Source organism: Eulemur rufifrons, chromosome 8 (genome assembly GCF_041146395.1).
Source record: "Eulemur rufifrons isolate Redbay chromosome 8, OSU_ERuf_1, whole genome shotgun sequence".
Classification (NCBI taxonomy): Eukaryota; Metazoa; Chordata; class Mammalia; order Primates; family Lemuridae; genus Eulemur; species Eulemur rufifrons.
The window spans coordinates 40217014-40243149 of record NC_090990.1 but is presented as its reverse complement, the minus strand read 5'-3'; the positions used below and the strand labels follow the sequence as shown (position 1 = coordinate 40243149).

The window sequence follows — 26136 nt, the reverse complement described above, 5'->3', positions numbered from 1 at the left end:
CTGGTCACTCAGTTCTTCATTTGTCCTTCTGTTACTCTTACCATTGTTGCTGGGCCCCAGAGGTCCCCAGGGGACTGACAATCATTCCCTGACCCCGAGGAGTTATGTTCCCAAAGAGGCAATGCACACCTGAACCACACTCATGCAGTGTGGCCAAGGGCAATCAGTCATGGTCAGAGGAAGGCACACCTGACCCAGACTGGGAGCTCAGAGAGGGACCTTGGGGAGGCTCTCTGGAGGAGGTGCTACCTGCCCAGGCTGGATTTTAGAAGTGTTAATAGAAGTCTATCACAGGAAGAGGCCCTGGCCAGGGAATTTCACAATAGTGTGAGCTCCACGGGGTGAAGATTTTTGTCTGGTTTATTACCCAGTGCCTAGAACAGTGGTTGGTACACAGTAAGTGTCCAATAAACAAGTCCTAAAAGAAAGAAGGAAAAAAAAGAAAGGAAGGACAGGAGAGAGGGAAGAGAAAGAGAGGGAAAGGGGGAAAAAGGGGGGGGAGAGAGAGACAGAACATGAGTCTAGTGTGGATGTGTGAAATGGCATGGTCATTCTGGGAACTGAAAGTACAGTAGTTCCAGGTGGCTGTAGCTTAGGTGGGTGGAGCCAAGCTGAGGGAGTGGCCTTATCTTAATCCTATTGTTGGTGCTGTCCATTTCTTATTTCCCCACTGGGCCCCTGGAGCTTTGGGGATGGGGTGATTTTTTTTCCTCTCTAGGTCTCCTGTAGCTCCTGGTGTCTACGGTGAGTGTTAATATACACACAGATTTTGAACCTGTGCTGTGTGCTGGAGACACACAGATGACTCAGACTTAGATCCTGCCCTCCCAGTCTGGTGGGGGGAGACAGACAGTAAACAACGAGATACAACAATGGGTAGAAGGAGTAGAGAGCTACTATGGAGGTTCAAGCAAAGAGACAAAAGCAGAGGGGCAGAAGGATGGGTTTTGCCGCAGGAATAGAAAGCAGGAGACTTTCATGGGGGGAGATGGTATTGGAGGGGATGTTAGCTTTAAAAAATTGTTGAGGAAGGAAGTGGGGGCAGGAGGCATCCCAGGCAGAGAGACATCAGGCCCAAAGACATGGCCCAGGGGAGGTGGGGACTGGAGGATCAGTGGGGAAAAGTAGGCTGGGGCCTCGAGTGCTGTTCTTGGGTGTTCAGACTTGCTTCTGATCCCACCACATTTGGGATGACTGTGCCAGCAGCTGCACAACTAGTTGGGGCTGCTGAGTGGTCCTGCTTCCAGGGAACCAGTGAGCACCCTTCTTGCCAGCAGTGGGGAACGAAGGGGTGGGTAAGAAACCCTCCGTGCTCTCTCTGCCTGGGCCTTCCCACCCTCTCTTTTAGCTCCATCACCAGCCTACCAACCCACGTGAAGCTTCATTCTGTGTCAAGCCCCAGCCAAGGGCAGACCCCAGGGACAGAGTGCCTGGCCTAGGGTCTCCAAACACTATCTTCTCTCCTTGCCACACATGTCAGAAAGGAGGTACCAGTCCTTTTTCCAGGGTGTGGCTGGGGAGAGAAAAATATAGAAGGGCAATCTTAAGAATCACAGAACAGCAGACAATGAAGAAATATTAAAGATCTTCTAACCCCCTTTGCCATTTGAAGGATGAGGAAAGTGATATGCAAATAAATATGCTTGTGCTGCAGCCCTGACGTTGACAGGGCACGGCAACCTGGTACAGACTGCGGATGGAGTAGGGCTGGAGAAGGGCAGTGTTTTCCTTCAGCCGGGACCTAACCGATACTCACCATTTGTGGGCCTTACGGACACAAGATGAGTCACGCTTCTTGTGAGTCAGTCTGTTGACAAGCCATACCTGGCCATTCCTGGCCCATCAAAAACAGAAGGAAGTCCAGGGGAAGGGTATGAGCAGGCCAATTTAATTAGTGTGGGCTCTAAGGTACCTTAAGTTAGCCCTATTAAATTAACTGCCCAGGGGAAAAAATAACTGTAATTATTTCCTTCTTTCCCCTATCGTTGTATTTCAACTTCCTTCCAACCTTCATGCTTCCCTCATTCACAAAACAACCTTTAAAGTAGGGGCTAACAAACAGGCGCCCATGAACTAGGCTTCAGCCTTCCCTTTTTCTGCTCCTTTCTCCTGTAAGCTCTGGGTCTCAGCAGAGAGCAGAGTCAGTCTAGAGGTGTCCGCAGGCCTGGCTGTATTCTAATTTAGAAAGGCTGTTACACTGAGTAGAATATTATTCCAAAAATGCACCCAGAGTCTCCTTCCTGAACCAATGCAGATCCGTTTGCTGCGGGGCATTTCTTTTAAAAGCCCCTTTTCTCTCTTCTACACATCAAAATAAGCAAACTTTAATGGTAGGGAATTATTGTTTATTTTGTTGAAACCTAGTTCTGAGTTTTCCTAGTTGAAACGTGTTTTCCCCAGGACACTGACCTATCCTTTAATTGTTTGGTGAGAGGCATGTTAGGGGGAGGGGCGTTACTTGTTTATTGGAACAGCGCAGTTAAAAAAAAAAAAAAAAAATCAACCTAGGCTAACAGTTTCAAGGCTCCCCTAAAGATGTATCCAAACAGGCAGCCAATCAGCGCTTACACAGCTTTTTCTGCTTGACTCTTTTAAAGAGACAGTGCCGACAGTGTTTTATCACATTTAAAGAGAACCGCACTCTAAAAACAGTCTGAAAATGGGGGAGCCTTCCCTTATTTCGCCGGTTTCTGGTCTTAAGAGTCTTTTATTAGGGGCACACAGTGTGTCTTCTGGGTTCTCAGCGTGGGCAGAAAGGAATCAGCAGCAAGTAGCTGGGTCACTCTGCCAGCCCCCCCCTCAATTTCCCATTGTACACCTGGGTCACTGACAATGGAAGCTTCCCCTCCCCCCACGCCTGATTCTCGTCTCCCACTCCCCAATTTAGCTCCATTTATTTGAAGTTTGCACAATTCTGTGGCGCGCATTCCGCGTCGCAGGGCGCGCAGGTGACACCCCCCCACCCCGGGACGGCACCCCTTCCCTTAGGGAAGCCAAGGGGCTAACTTGCCAGGGCTGGCAAACCTTGGAAATTTGGGAGAAATCACTCTCCCTCCTCTAAGCCCAAGTCCCCCGTCCCCTCCCCTCGACTCCCCAAGGCACGCCAAGGGCCATTTTCGCGCGGCTCCACTTTGGGGTTTTCCAAAGTATTTTAATGATCTAGTAAAGGAGCAGCCGCGCGCCTCGGCGCCGGCTCGAGCCGCCCAGCTCTCAGCGTCGAGCCCCGGGCCCGGCGCTCGGAAGCCAGACTGGGCGAGAGGGAAGACCGGGGGCGGGGCGGGCGGGGGGCCGGGCTGGAGTCTGGGGAGTGGGTCCGGGTCGGAGCCCAGGGGGAGGACAGCCGAGGGGGAGGGCGAGATAAGGGCTGGGCGGGCGCGGGCCGCAGCGGGGGTGGGGGGGAGGCGAGGGGCAGATAAGGGAGAGGGACATGGCGGGAGGGAGCGAGCGGCGTCCGCTGGGGGTCTGCGCCCCCTCCCCTCGGACGCCGCCGCAGCGCCCCCCACCCCCGGGGGTCCACGCCGCGGGGAGCGCGGGTCAAATCCTCCTCCCCGCTGGGGCTGGAGACCAGAGCGCCCCCAGCCCGGTTCGCGTCACCCCCCGCCCCAACTGCAGAAAAGAGAGGCTCGCGCCCCCGGACACCCCCAGCTCGCCCGCAGGAGCAGGGCAGCGGCTCCGCGGAGGCGGCCGCAGCGGGGACTGCCGGGGCCGGGCGCTGACAGGGCGTCCCTCCCGGGCCGGCCCGGGCCCGCCCCCGCGCGTGCCGATTGGCCCAGGCGGCCATCAATCGCGGGACGTTGACGCCCGCCTCGCTCCCTCGCCCGGGTAGCCACGTTCGGTTGAGCTCCGAGTAGACCAGCGGCGGCGGCGGCGGCGGCAGCGGTGCCGGAGGCGCAGAGGGCGGCGCAGGCGGAGCCGAGCGGGCGCGCGAGCGAGCGGCCGTGCGGGCGGCGGCGGCGGCGGCACCCCAGGCCGAGCCGGCGCGGGAGGAGTTCCAGGGCGATGGGGCCGCGGCCGGGGCTGACGCTTTGACAGCTGGAAAGAGCGCGGAGCCAGCGCCTGGGGGGGAGGGAGGGGAGCGCGGCGAGGAGAGCGCGAGCGAGCGAGAGAGCGAGCGCCGGGGAGGGGGCCGGGAGCGAGGGGGCAGCTCGGGAGAGCCGGAGCGATAGCGGCGGCGGTGAGGCTCGGCGCCCTCTTCCCTGCAAACCATGTTTGCCAAAGGCAAAGGCTCGGCGGTGCCCTCGGACGGGCAGGCTCGGGAAAAGTAAGCCCTATTTTGCAAGTGGCGGCAGCGCCGCCGCCGGGCTGCGGGCGGGCGGTGGGAGGCAGGCAGGTGGGCGGGCGGGGGCCGGGGGGCTGTTGCGCCCTCGGGCCCCGGGTCCCCGGGCCGCCTGCCTGGCCCCTTCCTGGGGCCGCGGCGGGCGGCGTGGGAGAGCCCATTGTTGGGAGCCGGCGGAGGTTGGGGTATCAGGGAAGGGGCGGCGGGGGGAGTCTCCGATGAGGGGGCACTTGGTGGCCTCGGGGCGGGCCGGGCGCGGGGGCCCGCGGTGAGGGGTGGGCGAGGTCCCCCGAGCGAGCCTGGGCGCTCGCCCCAGCCAGGCGCTCACCGCGGTGGCCGCACTTTGCCCACCGGGCGCGGGCAGGGGGCGCGTGGCTTATGTAGCCCCGAAGGCTCCTTTTGTCCGCCCGCGGCGTGAGGAGTGCGTGCCGGGGGCTTTGTTCGGCCGGGAGCGCTCTCCCTTCCCTGCCCTCGGTCTCGCCGCCGCTCCGCGCCCTCCAGGGCGCCGGTCTGGGCATGGACGGCGGCGCCGGCTTGGCCCTAGGCTTGGGGGACAGTTGTTTCTGGGGGGAGGTGGTGAGGGTGGCGCTTTGCTGCCCTCTCCAGAGCGCGCCAAGTACCCGGAGTCCGGGGCTGAGTCTCCCCGGACCTCCAAAGCTGGGTAGAGGGTGGCGAGAAGGAGTGGGTCGTGAAAAGAAGGGTGGCTGTAGGGTTGGTGGCTTTCGAGTTTGAGAGACCTAGGTTGGTTTGGCCCTGACGCCACTTGGAAGTTCAAGTTTGGGGGCTGCTCTCCAGCCCCCACGGTTTGAGGTAACGCGCTGCCCGGTCCCCACCCCCTAACTGTTAGCACCGGCAGTCAGCTTGGGGTGAGCTAGCTGCTTACCTCTGGTCAGGACCACAATGGGACAGCGCAGACGGGGCTCAGAGTCGGCTGGCAGGGTGCAGGAGCGAGCGCCCGGTGTGATCTGACGCCTTCTCTCTCTGCCCTCTGCCCACTTTCCAGGTTAGCTTTATACGTCTACGAATATTTACTGCACGTAGGAGCACAGAAATCTGCACAGACCTTCTTATCGGAGGTGAGTGGGACTCCCCCCAGCATCCAGTTTCTTGACACCCCTTCCTCCCCACTATTCTTAGAGCCTTTGTTTTCAAGAGCAGCCACTGTGGCCACCATTTTGAATTTTTATCACCTTTTGGCATTTATTGTTAGTTGGTCTTCACAGCCTTTTGGCTCTGGGAAGCCCCCAGTCCACCCCCTCTTCTCTGCTCCTCTAAGCTGCCTTCCCTCTCTCTTTTCCAGATTCGATGGGAAAAAAACATCACGTTGGGAGAACCGCCTGGGTTTTTGCACTCGTGGTGGTGGTAAGTTTGTGTGATAGTTTTGTGTGTGTTTGTTTTGTTCTGAGCCCTGGGTCCAAGTGAACAAAGAAGGCCTGGAGCAGACCCTCCACCCTTCGCCCTCAGCGCCCTGCAGAGCAGGGCACCTCTGGGCGCTCGGGCTCAGCTGGGCGAGGAGGAGAAGGGCAGAGGAGGATGTGCCCAAAAGTTTTTTTAAAAAAATGACTAAACCTGTGGTGTTGGATTAGGAACTCCTTGCATTTCCATCTCTCTCTGGAGCACTAGGCAGGGGGCTTGAGAAATCCTTGCAGGATTTTTGTCAATTCTGCATGCTGCTTTAATTAGAGGAGTGGGGGCGGGGCTGAGTGGAAGGGATACCAGGTCTATTTTACAACTGGCCTGTCCCTTCCGTTTTCTTCTATGAGCTAAAAATCTTAAGAGAGGACGTCTACTGGGGCCTTTTCCAGGCACCCTGAGAAAAAGCAAGAAAGGGCTGCCACTTCCTTTAAAGACACTGATTCAGACTGACTGGACCTTCCTTTTCTACAGAGCTACCCCTCCCCCCCAAGCATCCCCAAAACCACAAAGCTTTATTTTACCAAGAACCTTAACTGGTCAGAGTCTACCTCACAGAGTGCTTGTAGCCTGTAGTGAGGGGCTGTCTCTGTGGATATGGGGCCGCCACAGGGCTGGTCTGTGTTGAGTTTGGGGTAGGCAGGAAGGGAGGCCTAGAGTCAGTGGGAGCCAGTTGCCATGAGTGTGTGACCTGGGTGTTTTGTGGCACCGATTGCTGGAGTCTTTGACATCCTTCTGAAAGGGAAAAGAAAGCAGAGCGGCTTTTGATATTTTGGTGGAGTTCAGGAAAACGTAGTGTCCTGTCGTTGGGATCTTAGCACATTTACCTGACTGCCAGCTCAGGTTACTGTTTCAAGTCTCTTTGAACAGCAGGAGGATGAAGTGTCTGTTCTAACTTGTGCAGAGAAAATGAGTTTTTAATTACTTCTGCTAACCTCCAAACTGCCGGTGTTGGAGACATTTGTGTGGCCTAAGGATTCCACCTGTAGGAGTGGGTGATAGGCTTTCTGTAGTTGTTTTTAGAGGGAGGCTGTGGATGGGGTTGGCAGGTCTCATCATCTCGGATCTTGTACGAATTTAGGTTTAGGAGAGAAAGTTACTTAGAAAGGGCTGGGGAATTTGTAGTCTTAAAAACTTTAATGTGTGTAGTTAATCAAATGTGTGCAGCTCCAGAAGGCAGAAAGGAATGTTCTCTAGCCCCCCTCTGCAGCTAGTAGAAATTCCTGATTTTCCTGTCATATCCAGAATCCCCTGAAATGTCTCCATCCTCGTCTCAGCCCCAGGCATGTAGAGTCTGTTGTGCTGAGCTCAGGCGGTGGTGACGTGGAGTAGTTGTGCCTGTGGTCCTGTTTGTTGGAAGTTACCTCCTGCAACTGGACACTGAGCAAATGACCACGGCTTCCTGGAGTGGGAGGAAGCAGTGGAACTGATCCCACGAGGGCGGGCTGCATTATTCACACACCTTGAGTGAGATGGTTGTCTGACCACTGGCAGAGCTGTCTGTCTGTGACAGGGACAGGAACTCTGGACTGGGAGTTGGACCTTGGTTCTGATGCTCACTTTACCCTTCAAATTGGTTCCATCCCTGGACCTTGGGCTCCTGATGTGGAGAGTTTCTAAGGCCTCTTGTTAATACCAGTGACTTTTCTGTGTGTGTTTGAGGCGATACTGGTTGACAAAAGACGTACATGTCTGTTCTCGTTTAATACAAAGTGTTGGAGTGACCATACAAAATCATGGTGGGGGGTGAGACAGATATTTCTAGGCCTACTCCCTTTCCCTAATAGGTGCTTCTCTGAAGAGGGCCCTCTGTTTCAATGTGAAAGGACAAGATGCTCGATTGTCCCGTAAATTCTCCTTTGGCTCATTGATTTGTATTTTTTGGTGGGTGGGAGAGAGGAGTGGTTCTTGCATAAGAATTCCTTGGGGGAGGGCTTGGGTAGGAGTTGGGGGTGAGGTGGGAAGGGCAGGGATGTGGGCTCTGGAATTAAGAACCTGTGAGGTTTTCTTTATTGCCAGAGTCACCCAGATTGCTGCAAATATGAATCATAGCTGTGTTTTGACTCTGACGCTTGAACCTTTTTATGATATGCAGCCATTTTGGTTCTGGGTGGTAAAAGGAATGCAGATGAGACAGGCATGAATTCTTATCCAAATTCCTACCTGTCCTACCGGGGCATCCATGAGTGGGTTGTAGTAATCTCTGAGCTTCAGTTGCCACATGTGTAAAGTAGAGAGAAAATTGCCTCCATTGTGGTATATGGTAGACATGGGCAATATGGGTTTGAGGCATCAGCACATAGTAGGTGCTTGGAGATGAGAAGTTTACTGTTGTTACAAATCGCTGGCTTGGCAGGAGAGGTTGAATCCGTTTTAGGCTGAGGTTGCCCAATAAAAGCTGGTAAGGTGGGATTGAGCCTTTGGGAGACCTGGTAGTGTTAGCACCATGCATTGTGCACTTGCCGTTGTGTGCACAAGTCATGATTAGTAACTTGATCTTATTTTATTTTTCAACTTGCAGCGTATTTTGGGACCTTTACTGTGCAGCTCCTGAAAGGAGAGACACTTGTGAACATTCAAGTGAAGCAAAAGCCTTTCATGATTACGTGAGTAACAAATTTTTAATCCTAGCAATAATTACAGGGTTGGATGGCTCTAACTTCTTTAGTAGCAGAAGCAAATACACAGCCAGTTGGCAGTGGTCTTTATTTTCTCCTTGCCTTTCTTTCTGTTCCCCTTCCCACCTCCCTGCCGCCCTCCCCACCATACCATCCTCCAGCAGTGTTCTAACTTGGCCAATGGTGTTTCTTAATGTTGCAATTATGCGAAAGAGTGCAGATACCTATCTGGAGAATTAAATGGTGTTGTGCAGGGCTCAGCACCCTGTGAGGTTTATGTTTAGAGTGGACAGTTAGTTTGGAGGGGACTGAGCCTCTTTGGTGTTGGTTTAAGAAAAAATTGACAGTGACCAAAAAAAGCCAATATGAAACTTGTGTTTTGGTGTAGAAGGGGTAATTGAGTGAGAATTTGGTGGAATGGACTCTTGCTGTACTTTCCAGAGATCCATCTTTCAATTTATGGTGTGTGTGTGTTTGTCGAGGGGCTTAAGTTGTATATACTATGACATTGTGTACTCTGAGATCCTCAGCTAGTCCATAATACTGTGCCCAAAATATTCTTATGAAGATAGTTAATGTCATCAGGTTCTACTGCCTTCTACCCTATCATTCAATTTCTACTTGGATGAGTTCCTTAAGATTTGTGAAGTTATGACAAGAGAGATGTCTGCCATGTGTCCATCTCCCATGGCAGTCCCCTTAAAAAAAAAAAAAGTGGCTCCAAACCTGGGTTGGAGGCAGACTTTATGATCTGACAAAACAGTTTAGGATCTGTCTGGGGGAGATGGAAGGGGAAGTGTCTGAAAGTCTTCTGTATTCTCCTTCTAGTTCTTGCTTCCTGTTGGCCCTGTAGATGGTTAAGTATATGTGTGCATGTGCACATAGTAGGTGTGATCTGTTTGGTCTTGCTCTTCTGCATGAAGTGGGTAGGAATGGTCCTGGGAGTCCATGGGAGTTGGTTTCTTGGCCATCATCAGGTCCCACCCACTTGCCAGGCCACCCGAGTTCCCTGCATGCAGAGGTTGAAACTGGCCTAGGAGACCAGAACTCTTCTGGTTGAGTTTCACAAGTGGTCAGATCCTATTACCATGAATGTCTTCGTGGTGAAAGTTTCTCTTGTCATAGGAGGAGTTAGAGACTCAGCTGGAGGCCCACACTGGTTTTGTGATGCAATTTTGTTGTGACTGCAAAGTTAATGCCCTTGGAGTGGAATACTGAGGAAATTGACCATTTCTTTGGCACTCTTCAGGATTGAAAAAGAGAAGCTGGTGAATGAATGGTACTTCTGGCCTCACAAACTTTAGTAGCAAGAGGGAGAGGTGACTGGTTCACTTGTGATGTGGTTCTTCTGGGAAAATCCCATGGCAACGATGATAGGGTTTCCTGAACTGGAGGTTGGGGGAGGTGAAGAGGTACAGCAGCCATTTAAAAATAGTTGGTGAATTTGACCTTTCTACCTAGTAAAAACCTTGTGGTTTAAAAAGAATTTTGAAATCTATGGATGGCCAACGCTTTGTTGCTAGTCTTTGACTACTATGCAAGTGGCTTTATTTTAGAGTGGAGGGATGGGTGGGTATGCCTATTTCAAGCCAATCTCTTAATATAGGGTATCTATGCTATCTTTTGCTGGTACCTTTCAGAGAAGTTGAGTTTTAACCAAGCTTGGTGCACCGGTAAATGTGAGACTCTCTCTGGCAGCTTGTGGTGTGTTCTGCCATCTTGAAACGATATGGCGGCAGTGTAAGCTTGAACACGGGTTTGCTTTCAGTAATTCGCTAAGGAGTGGCAGTAGAATTCTGTAGGGATTGCTGAGAGTGGCACTGACATTTAGAAGATGCTATGAAGACATGATGCCACACTCATTGAAGCCCACGATTCATGGGTTTGGCAATCAAAACCTTTTTTCCTGGATTGGGCTCTGCTTGGTGTCCTGTGGCCTGCATGCGAGTCAGGTCATGTGGGAGGAGGGGATAGAGTGATGGATGAGTGAGGATTACGAAGGGGTTATGGGATGGCATTGAATTGGAGGGGTGGCAGCAGAGAAGCAACTGGAAAATTAAGAAATACATAAGAAAATTAAGAAAAAGAACCCTCTTTTTTATTTGTCTTTCTCAGATCTTCATCTTGTTTCTCCATTCCCATGGCTGCCATCTCGTTAGCCCTCATCCTTCTTGCTAGAATTATTATAATAGCTTCTTACTGGATTTTCTTCCTTTTGCCTGGAATGCGTTCTTTTCCTGTCCATTCAAATCCTGTCTGCCTTTTAGAGTCTTCTTCTTGGAGAACTTTTATGATAGTTTTTTGCACACTTTGATCACCTCCTCATCTCAATGTCTATAAAGCCCACCTATGCAAAGCCCCTTTTGGCAGCTTTCCATGTGCTGGGCCACTGTGCTAAGTGCTGAAGGTTCAGTCCCTCATTTCATCCTGCCAGTGGCCCAGTAAGAGAAGGTATGCCATTAACTCCATTTTACAGATAAACTGAGGCACAGAGAGGTTAATTCCCAGCTGGTAAGTAGTAGAGTCAGAGTGTACACACAGTTCGTGACTGCCTCCAGAACGGGTGTTCCTGACACCGCCTGGCTTGGCCTCACAGTGTTTGTGCTGTTCCAGCTAACTTCTCATTTAGGTTTGTCTTTTTGGCTGCAGCTTCTTAATTTTTTCCATGGTAGAGACCATGAACTATTCATCTCTGCAGCTCCAACAATACCTGGCACGTAGTAGGCACACATGCTGATTGGATAAAGGAGTTAAGGTAAAGGTAAGAATGCATGGGTAATTTGAGGTCAGTGAGTATCCTGGGCTGGAACAGCCAGTGGAAAATTGGAAGGTGTTCTTTTGGTGACTTAATTTTTGTGGGTGATCTTGAACAAGGTGATTTTAATGTCAGTTAACTAGTTGCCTTAAATCCTTCCTAGAAAATCAAGTGGAGTGTAAACAAGAGTGTCTGTTAACTGACCTTCTGTTTTCTATCAAGGAGACTGAGAGATCCTCATGGTATGGGGAGTTTGTACAGCCCAGATAGCAGACTCAGTCTTGGGTGTGGAGTGTTTATGGGGGCCGGACACGAGGAGAGAGTCCTGATTCCTGTGGGGCTGGAAAGGACCGGGGTCTTCCATTTGAGGTCCCAGCTCTTTTCGGGAAATGATATTGTGATCCTGGCAAGTCCTGTCCTCTTCCTGAGGGCTGGACCAGGGTTCAGTTCCAGGTCAAGGCCAGGCTGTAGGGCCTCGGTGGGGAGGGGGTTTAGACTCGCTTTGAATTGGCGCCTTTTTATTTGAGTCCCAGTCTGTTTTCCCCTCATATCTGGCCACTCAAGTTTTCTTGGCTTATTGTTTCTAAGCCCGAGAGCCTGATGTTGACCACATACATAGCACATGGAGCTCAAGGAGATTCAGAATCTGGGGGGGCTTTTCTGTGAAGTTGGTCGGCCTTAATCAGAAGAGGGCCTGGGCCATGGGAGGAGGGTCCTTTTTGGGATGTTTCTCGCTGTTGCCCTCAGGCCAGAGCAGTGCTTCTCAGTATTGACAGAGTCCTGTGGGGTCCCCTGGGGGCATTCCCTTTGGGTTCTCTTAGGTTGTCTGGGTCCTGTCCTTTGTAGGGCAGACACTCCTGACTGCCTGGGTGTCTCTTACTGTGTCCAGGTGGTGTCCTGACCGCCTTCTCCACTTCCATCTGCTCCACGGTGGATCTGCGGGGTTAGCGGAAGTGTCTCTGGTGCCTTCAAACTATCAGCAATCCTTTTCCTCCTTGTAGTAGCTAATTTTGTGTTTTCCTTTTGGTGGCCAGAAATGAGTGGAGTAGGAACAGCCCTGAAGTGGCCTTTGAGCCGAAGACGCTAGAGAATGGTGATGGGTCCTTGCACTGCTCGTGTCGGCTTTACTCTTTGTCACACATTTTCGCCTGGATTGTGGTTGGACCTCACAGCTGCCTTGTTGGTTGGGTTTTGTTATAAAATCTCATCCCCATTTTACAGATAAGGAAACTGAGGCCTGGAGTTTAGGTGACTGGTCCCAGGGCACGTAGCCAGATGGTGGCAGAGCTGGGACTGAAATTCCCCATCTTTCCAGTTCACAGACTGGTTCTTTGAACCCCAAGCCCCTCAGCTTTTGATGACATTCATTTGGTAGAGAATTCCTGTAAAACAGGGAGAAGTAATTGGCATTTGACCTAAAGTGTACCTGGCACCTGGTTGGTGCCCAACACATGTTCACTAAAGAAATGAACTTAACAGAGTTGAACTGAAGCCCCTGAGAGGTGAATCGCAGAGTCACTGGCAGAGGTGAGACCTGAACACCGGGAAGGGAGTTTGTTATGGTGCAGCGGCTCTTAACTTTTGGCAGGAAAAATGTGATAAAAGCTATGGGCTTTATTTCCAGAAAATGCACGTGTCCTCATAAAGGAGACTTTGTGCATGATTTCAGGAGGTTCATGGGCTGCTGCTGCAAACCCCAAGCCTCTCTGTGAGCTCCAGTAAAGAACTTTAGGAGTGAAATGGACATGGAGTCCTGTGACCTTGGCGAGTCTTCCCTGCTTGCCTCAGTTTCCCTGCTTTGATGGCCTGAGGTCCCTTTCAGCTTGGCCATTGTGTATTCCCAGCTCAGCTGTGCTGGGTTCCTTAGCCCTGTGCCCCATAAGAGCAGGATGCTGCTGGTCCCACCCTGCACCCCCTGCTGTGAGACTTTGTTTTGGGGAGGGTTGGTTAAAGTAGAAAAGTGCCCCCAGAGTTGTGGGCGTGGGCGTGAGCTGAGGTATTTGAGGCTGTGTGGCAGGGGTCCAGCGTCCTTGGTGGGTTTGAAATAGCAAAGTGATATTTGAGAGGGCTCTCCTTGGATGTGCTGAGCTGAGGTTCCTGCCAGGCAGGCAGTGTCCACGCTTGCCAGAACCCTGTGGGGGAGGGGGTGAGAGGGTGGCAGTGCAGGCAAGAGTAGGAGAGGAGGCCTGCAGCTGGGCTCCAGGGAGCTGGGGGTGTGCTCTCCCCCGCGATAAGCCAGCCTAGCTATCTGCCCAGAGGTCCTGGCAAGTTCACGGCGTTGCCTTTGGCACTGACCCTTGGCACCCTTGTATGGCAGATTAAAAAAACAAAGCATACACACAGTTTTTTTTTCCTCCTCCACTCCCCTCGGAGCTTAGACTTGGTGTTGAGTGCCCTCTTTGGGCTCCCACCCTTTTTTCTGCAATTCCTCTTAACCCCAGAGGCTGCCAGACTCCTCCATCGGTAGCTAATTAAACATTAAATGAGAAACTGGAATTGCATTTTGCCAGAACTCGAGCAGTGCAGCCACCTTAATGGGTTTCAAGTGGCGGCAAGACCCTAAATTGCAAATCCTTGCCCTTTATTTCAAGGCGGGAGGTGGGGGGGGGCAGGGGTAGTGGTGAGGACCCAAACAAAGTTTTTGGCAGTGGTCACTTCATTTGAACTCCCAGACCAGCAGTGTGCACCAGCGTTTTGCATAATGCCATCTTTGTTAGCTAAGCATTTGCAAACTTGGACTGAGAGTTAGCTCTGTGCCAGCCGGCACTCGGAGGGAGCTGGGAGACACCCAGCTCTCCCTGCAGCGTCGCTTAGGTCGTCTCAGTTTTGCAAAGAAGGCAGGATCTCTGGGGGGACCCCAGGCCAAGGGTGTCTGGCCTCCTTTCCTCGGCTTCCCTGCCTCTGTGTGTGAGTGTGTGTGTTCGAGTCTTACAGGGAGAAGTGGTGGGGAGGTGTGTGTGCTCAAGGGCCTGACAGCCAAGATAACAAGAAATGTTACACTAGTTGTAGCCTTCACAATAGTGTCTGAGAGTTTACAGTATTTAGAAAAATTAATCTTTTTTAGCTCGGTAATAATTCTGACCACGGCACAAGTGCATTAGACGATTCACATAAACTTCTTTAATACATCTTGCTGGGAGCTTATAGCAAATAGACAATCATGATTGTTTTTGATTTGCCAGGGTAATGGGTTTTTTGTAGCCTTGGCGAGATGAGTTTTAGGAATATTTCTGTCTCTATTACGCATTTCTTTTCCTGGGCTTTGAATCTTCTGGGTTTTCAAGGGTTTGGGCTGACTGGCTTGGACTCCCATTTGAATTCTAGTCCTCATTCTGACATTTCATGGCTGGGTGGACTTTGGGATCCTCAGTTTCCCCATCTGTAGAATGGGGGGAATGGTGATTTCTTTGCATGGTGGTTGTGAGGGTTAAGTAATATAAGACAGTCATCCCTCAGTATCCATGGGAGTTGGTTCCAGGACCCCTCCCGCCCCACCCATCCCATCGCAGCTCTCTTGTCTCACCCCTGCACCCACGCAAGGGGCAGAGCTGGCAGTCCTCCCATAGGCTGGCACCGAGAAATGCTCCCCTGAGGAGTCTGTGCCCCTTATCTGTCTTGGGCAGAGTAGTCCTGTCCCATTCCTGCGTGTGGCCACGGCATAGCTAAATGGTAAGGCCCAGAGGGTTTGCCACTTGGCATCAGCAGGTATCTAAGATTTCAATTTCAGCGTCACACCCCTTGGTAGCTGTAGGGCCTTCCTTTCTCAAGGTGCCTCTCTTTACTGTAAAATAGGCACAAGGTCGTCCTTGCGCAGCGCACCATGGGGGTGGCCGTGAGAAAGGCAGGGGATGCTGTCTAGGGGAAGTCAGTTGTGCTGTGAGACACTGTGTAATGTTCATAAGGATGAACAGGATTGGAAGTCCCTGAACAAGGGGTCTTGCGTCATCCCCTGTGGGATATATCCTGCCCTGGCAGGTACTTAGACCTTATCCGATTGATTTGATTATGTGAAGGAGTCCCAAAAAGGAGCCGTAAAGAGCAGCTGAGCTTGGGAAGGGGGGAGTGTCACCTTTGCAGGCCCATGGGAAGCTAGTTCTGTGCACGTTGGCGTCTTTCTTTTTGGACTTCAGGGGTGATCAGTCGGCCTCCAGACCAGGAGCACAAGACAGTGCTGAGTTTTGAGGTTCCCAAGCGCCTGCTCTGCTCGCTGTCTAGTTGCAGTGACAGATGCAATCCAGGACATGCTGGTGCTTAAAAAGAATCGTGTGGACTGACCTTGTGCTTCTGAGAGACCAGGATGCAGAGTCAGGACGGAGATGGGGGGGCAGATGAGCAGTCCCACCCCATGTGGTAGCAGGAAATATATTTAATGTGGATGTAAATAGCAGGATTGCAGATGATGGAAATCGGGTGCCTGACAATTAGAGCAACTGAGGCCCTGAGAGGAAAGACTCCCTGCCTGAGTTCACCACTAGGACTCACACGCAACCAAGGTCCAGGACTTTTTCCTTTGTCTTGTGCACTTAACAGCTGCGTGAACTTGGGCACCTCATGTAACCTCTGTGCCTCAGTTTCCTCAGGTGGAAAATGGGGTAATAAAGTCTACCTACCTTGTAAGGCTGTCTTCAGGATTAAATGAGCTTACACACACACACACACACACACACACACTACGTAATGGCGCCTGGCACAGTGTAAGCGCTACATAAATGTGTTCTATCATTTTTCTCCTATTGCCTCTGATCTAGTTAGAGTCTTGGCTTTCTGATGACCAGTGTTCACCGTGATTGACAGCTGGGTGGCGGCAGAGTGATCTTGGCATGAGGCGTGTGCCTGTGGAGCGTATGCTTGCTCACCTGGATCCCTGGGTTTCAGGCACCCCTGAGTGATTGGGGGGGTGTCGCACATACAGCCTCCAGATCTGCCCCAGTACTGCTCATGAAGATGAAATGAGTTGATGCGTGGACGCTGCTGGTGGCACCTGGCCCGAGGTTGTTTGCTTTCCCTTCTTCCAGCCACTTCCTGTGTTCTAGGAATCCAGGACGGACTCTTTCCCTGAAGCCTTGACCTCTTCTCTGTGATCCCCGCTTGGTGCCATACCTGAGAGGTCTTTCGCTCCCTGCCAGCTGATCCTGTAGAGCAGGTGCCAGCCTGGAATGTGGCTGCCTCGGCCAGGCCTGCTAGAACCGCTCCCGTGAAAAGACACCCCTCTTTTCTTCCTTTCTGCCCCAGGAACTCTCTCTTACTCGTTTGTTATTGGCTGCCCGGATGGAGAGTTATTTGAGTTAAGGTTGTGGCTTTTCCATTCCTCCTTCTGGAATGAAAGCTGACGGTGGGAACTTTATCTTCATCCCTGTCTGCCATTCCTGGGGCTGTTTCAGAGTCTTGAGAATACATTCTGAGGTCGGTAAGCAAGACTGAACCTTGAGAGTGAAGGCTTTAATCCCTGCCCAGCCATCAAGTGTGTTAAACACATGTCTTAATGAAGATGGACAAGTGGCACATGGTGAAGCGTCATTTTGTAAACTGTGAGTTGTGACCCATTAGTACATTGTGAAACCAACTTAGTGGGTCATGACTGGCAATTACAGAGAAAGAAACAACCGTACTGCACAGAGAAGACATAAGTATTGCTTCTGGAAGTGTGTTTTGAGTGATTTATGTGTGCAGAGAGTTGTTGGGTGTGTCCAGGGTGGGCCTGGTAGGCACTGGGTACCTTTGTCTTTGTAGTTTGCTGCCTTATTCTTAGTGCACTGAACACAGAAGGCGCTCAACAGATGCTTGTTGAATGCTGAGTCAGCAGTAGCTCCCACTCGAAGGGGTGGGACCACGGCTTGGGCCACTCTGGAGAGGGCCTGTGTGGGCAGGGACACTTGCTTCTCAATAGCCGGGTCCACATGGCTTTCTAGGCAAAGCCCGGGAAGTCTGCAGCTTGTCCCTGCTGCCCGGCCGCAGGGTAGCCCCTCCTGCCTGTCTGCGATTGAGGTGGGGTCCCCCGCCCCCTGTGGAGGGTGTCGTTTCACTGTGGCCACAGTGAGAATCCTGAGAATAGGTCGCAGGGCATCCCGTCTGACCGAGGTTGACCCAGCCTCCCAAATTCCTTGTCCCCTCCTGGTGACAGCTGTTTGCACAGCTCCTTGGGCAGGCTTTGTGTCCCCTGCCCTTTGTGTGTTTGGGTGAAGCGCCTGACATTTCACTTGTGTTTCCCAGTCCTCTGACCTGAAGAAGCACGGCTGCTCCCCGCGGCCGCTGTCTGAGGTTTTCCTCTGATCCTTCCTTACCGGTCACAAAAGGCTGTTTGAGGGAGGATGCTCTGGGGGGGCTGACCTCCCTGACACTCGGGATGCCGCTGCAGCTCTGCGAGCTCCTAGGGTGGACGGAGCATAGCTTTGCAGACTGCACCGGAGCAGCGGTGGGTCGGTGGGCCGTTACTCCCGGGTGCCCGCTGCCTGCCAGGCTCTGCCGTTGCGTGATGAGGCCCGATGCAGCGTCAGGTACGGTACACGGGGTTTGGACTTGGGTGGCCAGGGTACAAGTTCTGATTCTTTCACATGACCTCAGGTGAGTCGTTTGGCCTCTCTGAGCCTTCGTTCTTTCACCCGTGAGATGAAATGACATGAAACAAAGGCCGGCTAGAAGTCAGGTAAGAGCGCGTGAAAATGCTTTGTAAATTGCGGTCCCCTTTTGAGAAGCTGTTTCCAATTTTAACAGACCAGCAAATCGTAGAATGTATATCAAGAAGGAGCCTCTCAATTTCCCAATGGGGAAACTGAGGCCTGGCGTAGGACAGTGACACGGCAAGTCTGAGGCCGCCTGGGCTCCTGATTCCCGTGACAGCCACAGACTTGAGAAACCTCCACCCAAGAGGCTGGCGCCTGCGTCTGTGTCTGTGCCACCCTTTAGGAATTTTGCAGCTTTCTTTGGGAGAGGCTGAGAGCTTCCTGTGGCTTTGGCCATCCGGCCAGCGCTGAGGGGGCAGACGGCCCAGTGGGCAGGCCTGGTGTCGGGCGTGTGCGCGGGGCCGGTCTTTTCTCGCTGGCTTTTAGAAGGCCTCCAGTAGAAAATGTTATCCTCTCTCCGGAGGCCCTTCCTCTTGGCAGCGCCGGCTGCCCGGCGGCCAGCTCCCGCTCCGCGCCCGCTTGTGTTACAGGGGGCGGCCCTGGGCGCAGGGCTCGCCGCGGATCTCCGCGGCGGGGAGCCGCTTCAGAAGGGGATTTTATAGCGTGACGGGGAATCTCAGCCACCACGTTATCTCCGAGTTGGCCAATTGATGGTTTTAGCAGAGCATTTCAGCATCGGGGAAGCCAATACAATTTGAGTTAGTTGTGATGGCTGCCACTTTAAATACCGCAGTGAATTTCTGTCAGCGAGCTAATGCGTGGAATAGGGAATTGCAGAAAACCTGATCACCAGAGTGCTTCAGTCGATTTTGACCCCAAGCTACAGAAAATGAACTTAAATCTAGTCGACTGCGGCCACATACTTTCTTTGCTGTGATTTTGCTAGCAGCATCTTCGTCAAAGAGGACTCGAGGAGCAGAGTCTGGGTGACAATCAGAGCGTCTGCCCCCGGCCCCCCGACTCTAGAGAGGGGCAGTCTTCCGTGGGAGTTGGGGTGGTGCGTCCTTGGTGAGGGATAGAAGGGGCGAGGCATTCTTCCCACTTCACAAATGGAAGACCTGATAATAATAGCGAACAATTATCGAGTGCCAGCTGTATGCCAGGCTCCATTCCAAGCACTTTGGGTTTTATCTCATGGCAGGCTCCGAACAGCCCCGTGGGCCAAGTTCTGTCTTCATTCTCTTGTGTAGATAAGGAAATGGCGGCCCTTAGAGGGAGGCAGTCACGTTGAAGGTAGACTTCAACTTGGCTTTGTCTTTTCGTGCAGGGCCCCTCACTACTTAGACCAGGCTGCCTCCCTAAAAATTAATACCAGAGTTGGCATCTTGCCCGCCTAATTTCCGCCCCACTGCCTGGCCTGGGGTGGATTGACACGGGGGCTGGGAGGACCAGGTGGGAGATAGGCAAGCCAGAGTCCTGCCTACAGGTCGTGGGGGCCCTTACCTGGTGGTGCTCCTTGGTGTGGAGGGTAGAGAACCAGGCTGATTTTCGGTGACTTCATCCAGGAAGAAAACATCTTGCTTTGGGACCTGTGTGACTTAAAGAACAGGTTTTCCATCTCTCACTTACAAGGCCCCCTTTTATTAATCCCCTGCTACCCCCTGTGGATTCCAGGCTTGAAAATGTTTTACTCACAGAGATTGCATGCATGCATTGAGTCACCATTAATTTTCATGAAGAAATGTGAAAAACAAAAACCCTGTAGTCGCTGGTTAGAGCTTCTCACCAGCTCGGGGGGACCCGGGTGAGCATAGCAGGTTGGTAGAATTCTAGTCAACAGAAGACACTGGGAATTTCAGTTCCCATTTCAGTTGAGGAAGACCTGATTCGTTTTGAGCTTAAAAAATATCAGCGATACCTCAAGAGTCTTCAGAAAAGTTTTCCGGAGACCCCGTTAGCATCCTTGAGCAGGAGCCACGTAGCAGTGCAGGTGGCGCCTTCTAGCTCTGTCCTGGGGGGCCAGGGCTGGCTTCTGTGGAGGGAAGTGCCTCCTGCTTCTCCCAGGTCAGGAAGAGGAAGGTCAGGATGCACAGTGTGCTCTCTGGAGGTGCCGAGCCCCGCTGTAGGTCATGCACCCTGCTCCCCGGGAGGGGCAGGCAGGGCTTCCCCGTGAGGGGGACGCAGCCAGGAGGGTAGATGCTCGAGGGGTGGAAGACCCTGAGTGGAAGCTCCCGGCTGCAGGAGATGCTGCAGAGCCCCCGCTCCCTGCAGACTCGTGAAGGTGGAAGTTGCGAGTCCCTGCTGTCCTGAGCTGGCCTCGCTGGACAGCGAGTCCAGAAGTCATCTTTTCCCCACCAAACTTTCCCACTTAGTAGCTCTGTAACTTCTGACAGGTTATTGTCTTCTTCCTTTCCTAATTGGTAGCGTGGGGACAGTTAGGCTACCAGAGCGATTTCTGAAACAGCGGTGACCAGCGTTTATTGCACGTTTCCCCCCAGCCAGGCACTGTGTGTGGGTGTGACACCGAATCCCTGTAACACTCCACAAGGCAGGGGCTGTTCTGATCCCATTGCTTGGATCAGGAAACCAAGGCTCAGAGAAGCCCTAAGCCTGCTGTTATGAAGTTATTAGATAACGGAGCTGGGATTTGAACGCAGCTCATCTTTGAGCCACACTGCTGCTTTGACAAACTTTTGGATGACTTTGGGAGATGAGGACCTTGGGGGAAAATGCGCGTTGAAAGAATTGGATCATTTCAGGGGAAACCTGTAAACATGTGTCTTTTAAAAAAAAAAAAAAAAGATGTCAGTGACAGTTTGCTTTCCAGTGAGATGAATGCAGATAAACCTATTTTGACTGTTAACTTATTTTGTTGCTTAAAAGCCAGTGACATGTAGCGTTGAATTTATTTTTCTTCACAGCGTTTAAGTGTTTGCCACTTCTTGAGTGACGTGTGTGAATTTGGGAATTGCCTGTACTTTGGGGATGGAGGCCGCCGCTTGTACTTACGGTTTTTTTTGCCTGAAGAGGGACTTGTGGGAAGGTTCGCTCTGGCTCGGTCTGTGGCTGAGAAGTGGCTCGAGAGCCGCGGTGGGTACCTGTGTCTGAGGATGCCAGTGGAGCCAGAGCTCTCTCCGAAGTTGGGGTCACGGTGGAGCGCCGATCGCAGGAGTCTTTGTGACTGGAAGCCTAAATATTTATTCTGTTCTGTCCCTAATGAAAACAAATTGTCAACAGTTGTTCAGTAACTGACTAAATTAAAATCTGTAATTAGTCAATTAGATTAAAGAGTTGGCACAACCTGATTGTATCATGCTGGTTAGGTTATTAAGAGAAAGGGTGTGATTTTTAATTACTGAATGCTAATTTTGACAGTTTCAAATAGAAACAGACGTGTTTTTCCCCCCTTTCCCTAATTCTGAATGGTTTGGAAAGTAAAGACACTCGATGTGTAAATTATGTTCTTTTTTGAAGGAAAATAATCCGAGAAGGCCCTTCTGTAGAGTAGGAGGGATTTCAGCAAAGAGCCCACGTTGGATTTAGTTGAAAGGGTTAGTTGGAAATCCTTCCTTTCTTGAAGGAAGTGTGGCTTAGCATTTGGCAGCTTTGTTTTTGCTGTAAATAAGAGGTTGGATTTCAACTTTAAGCCGTGGAGTTGAGTTCTTTTTTAGGGTCTCCCCCATCCTCTCACCTTCGGGGGCTTATCTGGGCAGCACCCTGGAAACGGTCAGCGGCAGCAGACAGAACCCAGGGAGGGAACGGCTGCGAGGGAAGTCTGGTGGGATCTCGGAGCCGCCAGCACGTGTGAATAATGACGTACAACTTTGTATAGTGCATTTGCTCACGCGCTGGGCGTCCCAGTGAGAGGGACAGATGGAATGAAAGTTCTCACTTGGTGGAAGGTGAGAGCTGGGGAGCGAGGTGCCCAGGTGTGGAGGGTCAGGGCTGAATGGGCAGGGGTGGGTGCTGACGGGCAGGAAGGACAGACTCTCCTTAAGGGAATGGTTGGGGATGACGGGAGGGAGGCCTCTTGCTTGGGAGGAAGGTGGGATCAGAAGGTAGGGCCAGTTTATGGGTTCAGAGGCGTAGAAAGCCAGCCAGTGAACAGAGGATGAATGGGGCAGTGGGTCAGTTTGACAGCAGAGCAGTCCTTCTTCCCATTTTGTTTTTCTGGGGGACTCTGTGCCGTTGCCTCCCCTGCAGACACTGGAATGTGGGATATGAGCAGCCTTGGAACTGGGGGTGAGGAGCCCTGAGCTGTTCCCAGCCAAGGGCCCCCATACAGCCTGGATCCCCTCGTTGGCCAGAGGGGCCGCGCCGTCTCCCTGTCCTCCTCCCCAGTTCCTGGGAGCTGCTGATGTGGACAGGACGGCTCTGGAAGGTGTGAGATGCAGTGCACATGGATCATTTTATTTGAAGGACCCCAAACCTTGGAAGAGGCTCAGGGGCCACCCAGCCCTCACTTCTTGCACAGAGTCCTGTGGGGAGTGAGGGGTTGAGGCTCTAACTCCAGGTCTCCAACTGCCCATCAGACAGTCACCCTGTCTTAGGGAAAGCTGCCCTGAACGCCTGTGGCTCTGGGACCACACTGGACCACGCCGTCGGTGTTGAAGCACAGGCTCTCCTTTCCGGATGGTTTTCCTGTGGGCTGTGTCTTCCATGATGATCATTGAAGTATCAGTTAAAATGGCCTTTGGCTTTCAAGATTTAATTTTTAAAGCTATTGGTGATCCAGGGTGAGTCATTTTTCTTTGAAAAGGGAAGCAGCTTTGCTTTTTGTGTCTGATAGATACGGGGTGCTGGGGAACCCAGGTGCAGAGAACCAGGTTAGCAGCTCGGATTCTAATCCCCACAGGGCCTTTATTCATAGTGTCACCTATGCCAGGTGCTTAACTTCTGAGCCTCAGTTTTCCTATCTGTAAAATGGGAATTGCACCCTACTGTTCGGAGATAATGATGCAGAACACCTTTGAAGATGTCTAGTAAATATTTTTGGAATGCAAGAATGAGAGGCTGAAAGGTAGGTAGTGTTCTTGGGAAGGTATCCCTGCTTTGGGAGCTATCTTGGAGCGTGTTTACAAACACGAGTAAGTGAGAGGAGTAGAATGAAAAGCAGGAAGTATTTACGAGTGGCGAATTGATGTATGTCCTGAATTTGGAATTCCTCCTTCAGGCTCAAGATCCATAGCCGAAGTTAAAGAAACCCGTAAGAGGTGGTGTGTGTGTGTGTGTGTGTGTGTGTGTGTTTGGGGGTTAGGGGGTGGTAGCAAATAGAAGAAAGGAAGTGACAGTGCTGGGAGAGAGTTTATTTTAAAAGCTTCCCCACTGATAGATTTGTAGCCCTGGGTAAATAGGGAAGCTTGTAAAACTTGATTCATTTTCTTCCTGAAGCCTGTTTTAGGTGGGGAGCAGGGGTAAGGACAGAGTCAGTCAAGGGAGCCAAGTGCTTTTAGGTTCGAAGTGTTTGTGTGTCCTCAGCACACGCCATGTCCTTCAGAAGGGCCAGGCGAGCATCTCATCCTGCTCCCTGCCCCCAGGCGAACTTTCCCTTCCTGAGTGCCAGCTGCCCTGTTCGTCCCGGGAAGCAGTGCCCATTGCCTGTCGCTGGGGGCTGTGCTCTGGCCTCATCCGGGGATAAGCGAGGATTTCTACACTGGGGATGACTTCCTACTTCCTTCCTGGTCTGCAGTTTGCTCTTTTCTTTTGGTTAGAAACACATCCTTCCCTGTCCCTGCCTGGGCCTGCTCTGGAGACATGGACAGGCAGCCGGGCGACCCATTGGCCAGTGAGGAGCTAGGGTGTGTCCTAAACTGGAGCCTCGTGTGAGCTGTTCAGGAATTGGAAGCTGCTGCTCTTGGAAAACCACTGCAGAAATGGAAAGGCGGTCAGCAGAGATAGGCAAGAAGGTGGTGGACCTCGTATGTTGGGGAAAAAATTTGGGGGACTTTTGGAATGTTTCTGTGTTTTGAAATAAAAATTACAGCCATGTGTTTTTGTTGTTGGAATGGAATGTGAACCCTGGGACTGCTGGGCTGTAGTTAAGGAAGGGAAGGGCCAAGCTCCCTGCCGCAGGGCCTTTGCACAGGCTCTTCTCCCTGCTTGGAACACTTTACTCCACTCTTTCTCCTCCTTGGGGAGCCATATTCATTTCACATGTCTCAGTGTAGACATCACTTAATTCTTTTTTTTTTTTTTTTTTTTTTTGAGACAGAGTCTCACTCTGTTGCCTGGGCTAGAGTGAGTGCCGTGGCGTCAGCCTAGCTCACAGCAACCTCAAACTCCTGGGCTCAAGCGATCCTCCTGCCTCAGCCTCCCGAGTAGCTGGGACTACAGGCATGCACCACCATGCCCGGCTAAGTTTTTGTGTATATATATATTTTAGTTGTCCATATAATTTCTTTCTATTTTTAGTAGAGACGGGGTCTCACTCTTGCTCAGGCTGGTCTTGAACTCCTGACCTCGAGCGATCCACCCGCCTCGGCCTCCCAGAGTGCTAGGATTACAGGCGTGAGCCACCGCGCCCGGCCGACATCACTTAATTCTAACAAACTTTTCATAGTCGTCTTTGGATCTCTGTGGGCAGGGCCCGTGGTGGGTCTTGCACACTCACGGCCTGACACCTGACGGATACCTGGCTCACGTTTGTTGACTGAGAGTGATCAGGAAGTATCGGGAGGCTGCCCGCCTCCCAGGGTCCCGTCTGTGTGCAGTCAGTGTATTCGAATGGCTTCCTGAAGTTGTAATGCTCTCAGAAGGAGTCCAGGTTTGGCTTGGTGTCTTTCTTTTCTGAAGTAGGTCTTTGACACGTCGATGGAGCTTCAGATGTGAAGCATCCTCAAAAATGTGTGGGAAGATGCTCAGCATTCAATTAATCTGGCCTTTCACCAACTTCTGGGCCCTCTCGGGCTGGAAGTGACCATTCTCCTACCCAATTTTTGCTTTCTGTGGAGGGGACTGAGGAGTGGTTGGGCAGGGATGTGGTGTGGAACCCAGCGCACGGTCACTCAGCCTGTGTCTTGGTGGGGGCTCACCTGGGGAGGTGGAAAGTAGTTCTGACTTACCTAACTCTCTCATACTCTGTGTAGGAATATTATATTATTTGACCCCCTGTAATTCAGGATTGGTGGCGATTTTATCAGGCCATGCAAGTCTACAATTGACCTTTGCATTATCTGAGAAGACTTGTGTTTGCTTAGCCAAGGATAAACAGGATTCCACTGGGGCGGCTCAGGGCTAGGGGCTGTGGTCTTGGTGTGCAGCCTCTAATTGTGAGTGGCTCTTATCATGGCTTCAGGGCTGGTCCAGCCACACCCCGGTGGAGGGGCTTCTTTATGTCTAAGCTGGCCATTCAGGCTTTTCCAAGGGCCTGAAATGCTTACTCCCTTTGAACAACCTCTTTGTGTTAAGACTATCCTAATAATACCAGCTCACGAGGACAGTTTATCCAGAAATCCACCCGTGGCTCATTGAAGATATTTGTTTTTCTCAGATATTCATCTAGTCTGTCTAGTCTTTCATTCATCAAATATTTGATGCCTCTGCTCTGTGGCTACAGAAGCGAGGGACGCTGTCAGGTCCTTTGCCCTCACGGAGCTTATAGACTGTTCCCTTTTATCCGGGGTTTATCCTGCTGGTTCGGATCGGTTTGTCCCCCAGGAAAGCACAGGAATGCTTCCCAGACGGGGAGGCATCGGCAAGGTCACCCTTCCCTGGGCTTGCCTGGCACCCTGCCTCTGCCACGCTGGCCAGCTGTGCGTCTGGGACTCTGTAAAGTGGTAGTCGGTGATACCTTTGTGGTCACAGCGTGCTGTTCGGGTGCCTCCACCAGGCACCTCGCCCAGGTATGGGTGAAAGTTTGGAGAAAGTGACAATTGCCCCTTGGAGAGAACACAGACTGGATATGCAGTTGCAACAAAAAATGTCCTTATAAGGCGGTTATTCTAGCAAAAACTTTTTAAAAATTGGTTATTGGACACACAAATCCGCGAGAACATAAACTAAAAGAACAAAGGATGTACAGGTTTTAAGCTTTCAGGGGCTCCATTCTCTCAGACTCTATGAGTTAATCTTTCTAGGCTTCACCAGATACACCCCCATGGGTGGGGGCTGGGCCCACCGCTGCCACCTCTGAGACACAGGTGCTGGCCACACCCCACCCTTTCCGGTGAGTCAGCGAGTTTGTCTGGAATATCCCTCCCTGGGTGAGGGCCTCTGTGGGCCACAGCTTCTCAGGAAGCTGGTGCTGGCCCCGTCCAGAGCTGCCTTGCAGACTGGAGATACAGATGGCTTCTTTCCCCCTCCCATTTTCTTTCTGAAAATGTTTTTAACTCGGAGCATGTGTCGGCACGGCGTTCTTTTCTCGAGGACAGAAGCTGTCACCGCACGCAGCAGAGAGACGGTTCGATCCAAAGCCGATTGCGGCCTGATCCGTGGTCTAATTATTTGGCAGGCCCGTTGCTGGGGCCCTGTCCAGGGTGTAATCAAGCATTTGGGCCTGGGGATGAGGAGGAACCG

The 26136-nt window shown here is 51.9% G+C and overlaps 1 protein-coding gene across 28 annotated transcripts in view; it reads left to right on the top strand.

Moving 5' to 3' along the window:
• Positions 1-3849: 3849 nt before the first annotated feature.
• Positions 3850-26136, top strand: part of SSBP3 (single stranded DNA binding protein 3) — a 157970-nt gene continuing 135683 nt past the window's right edge. For 17 of the 28 annotated variants that reach the window (XM_069480035.1, XM_069480030.1, XM_069480026.1 and 14 more), the window contains exons 1-4: positions 4084-4261; positions 5280-5352; positions 5577-5638; positions 8211-8295. In XM_069480035.1, the coding sequence (XP_069336136.1) occupies positions 4206-4261; positions 5280-5352; positions 5577-5638; positions 8211-8295 (276 nt within the window). In that variant the 5' untranslated portion in view covers positions 4084-4205. Of the gene's footprint in view, positions 4262-5279; positions 5353-5576; positions 5639-8210; positions 8296-26136 lie in introns of those variants that run through there. The other 11 variants (XM_069480023.1, XM_069480031.1, XM_069480016.1 and 8 more) reach the window with 4 other exon arrangements.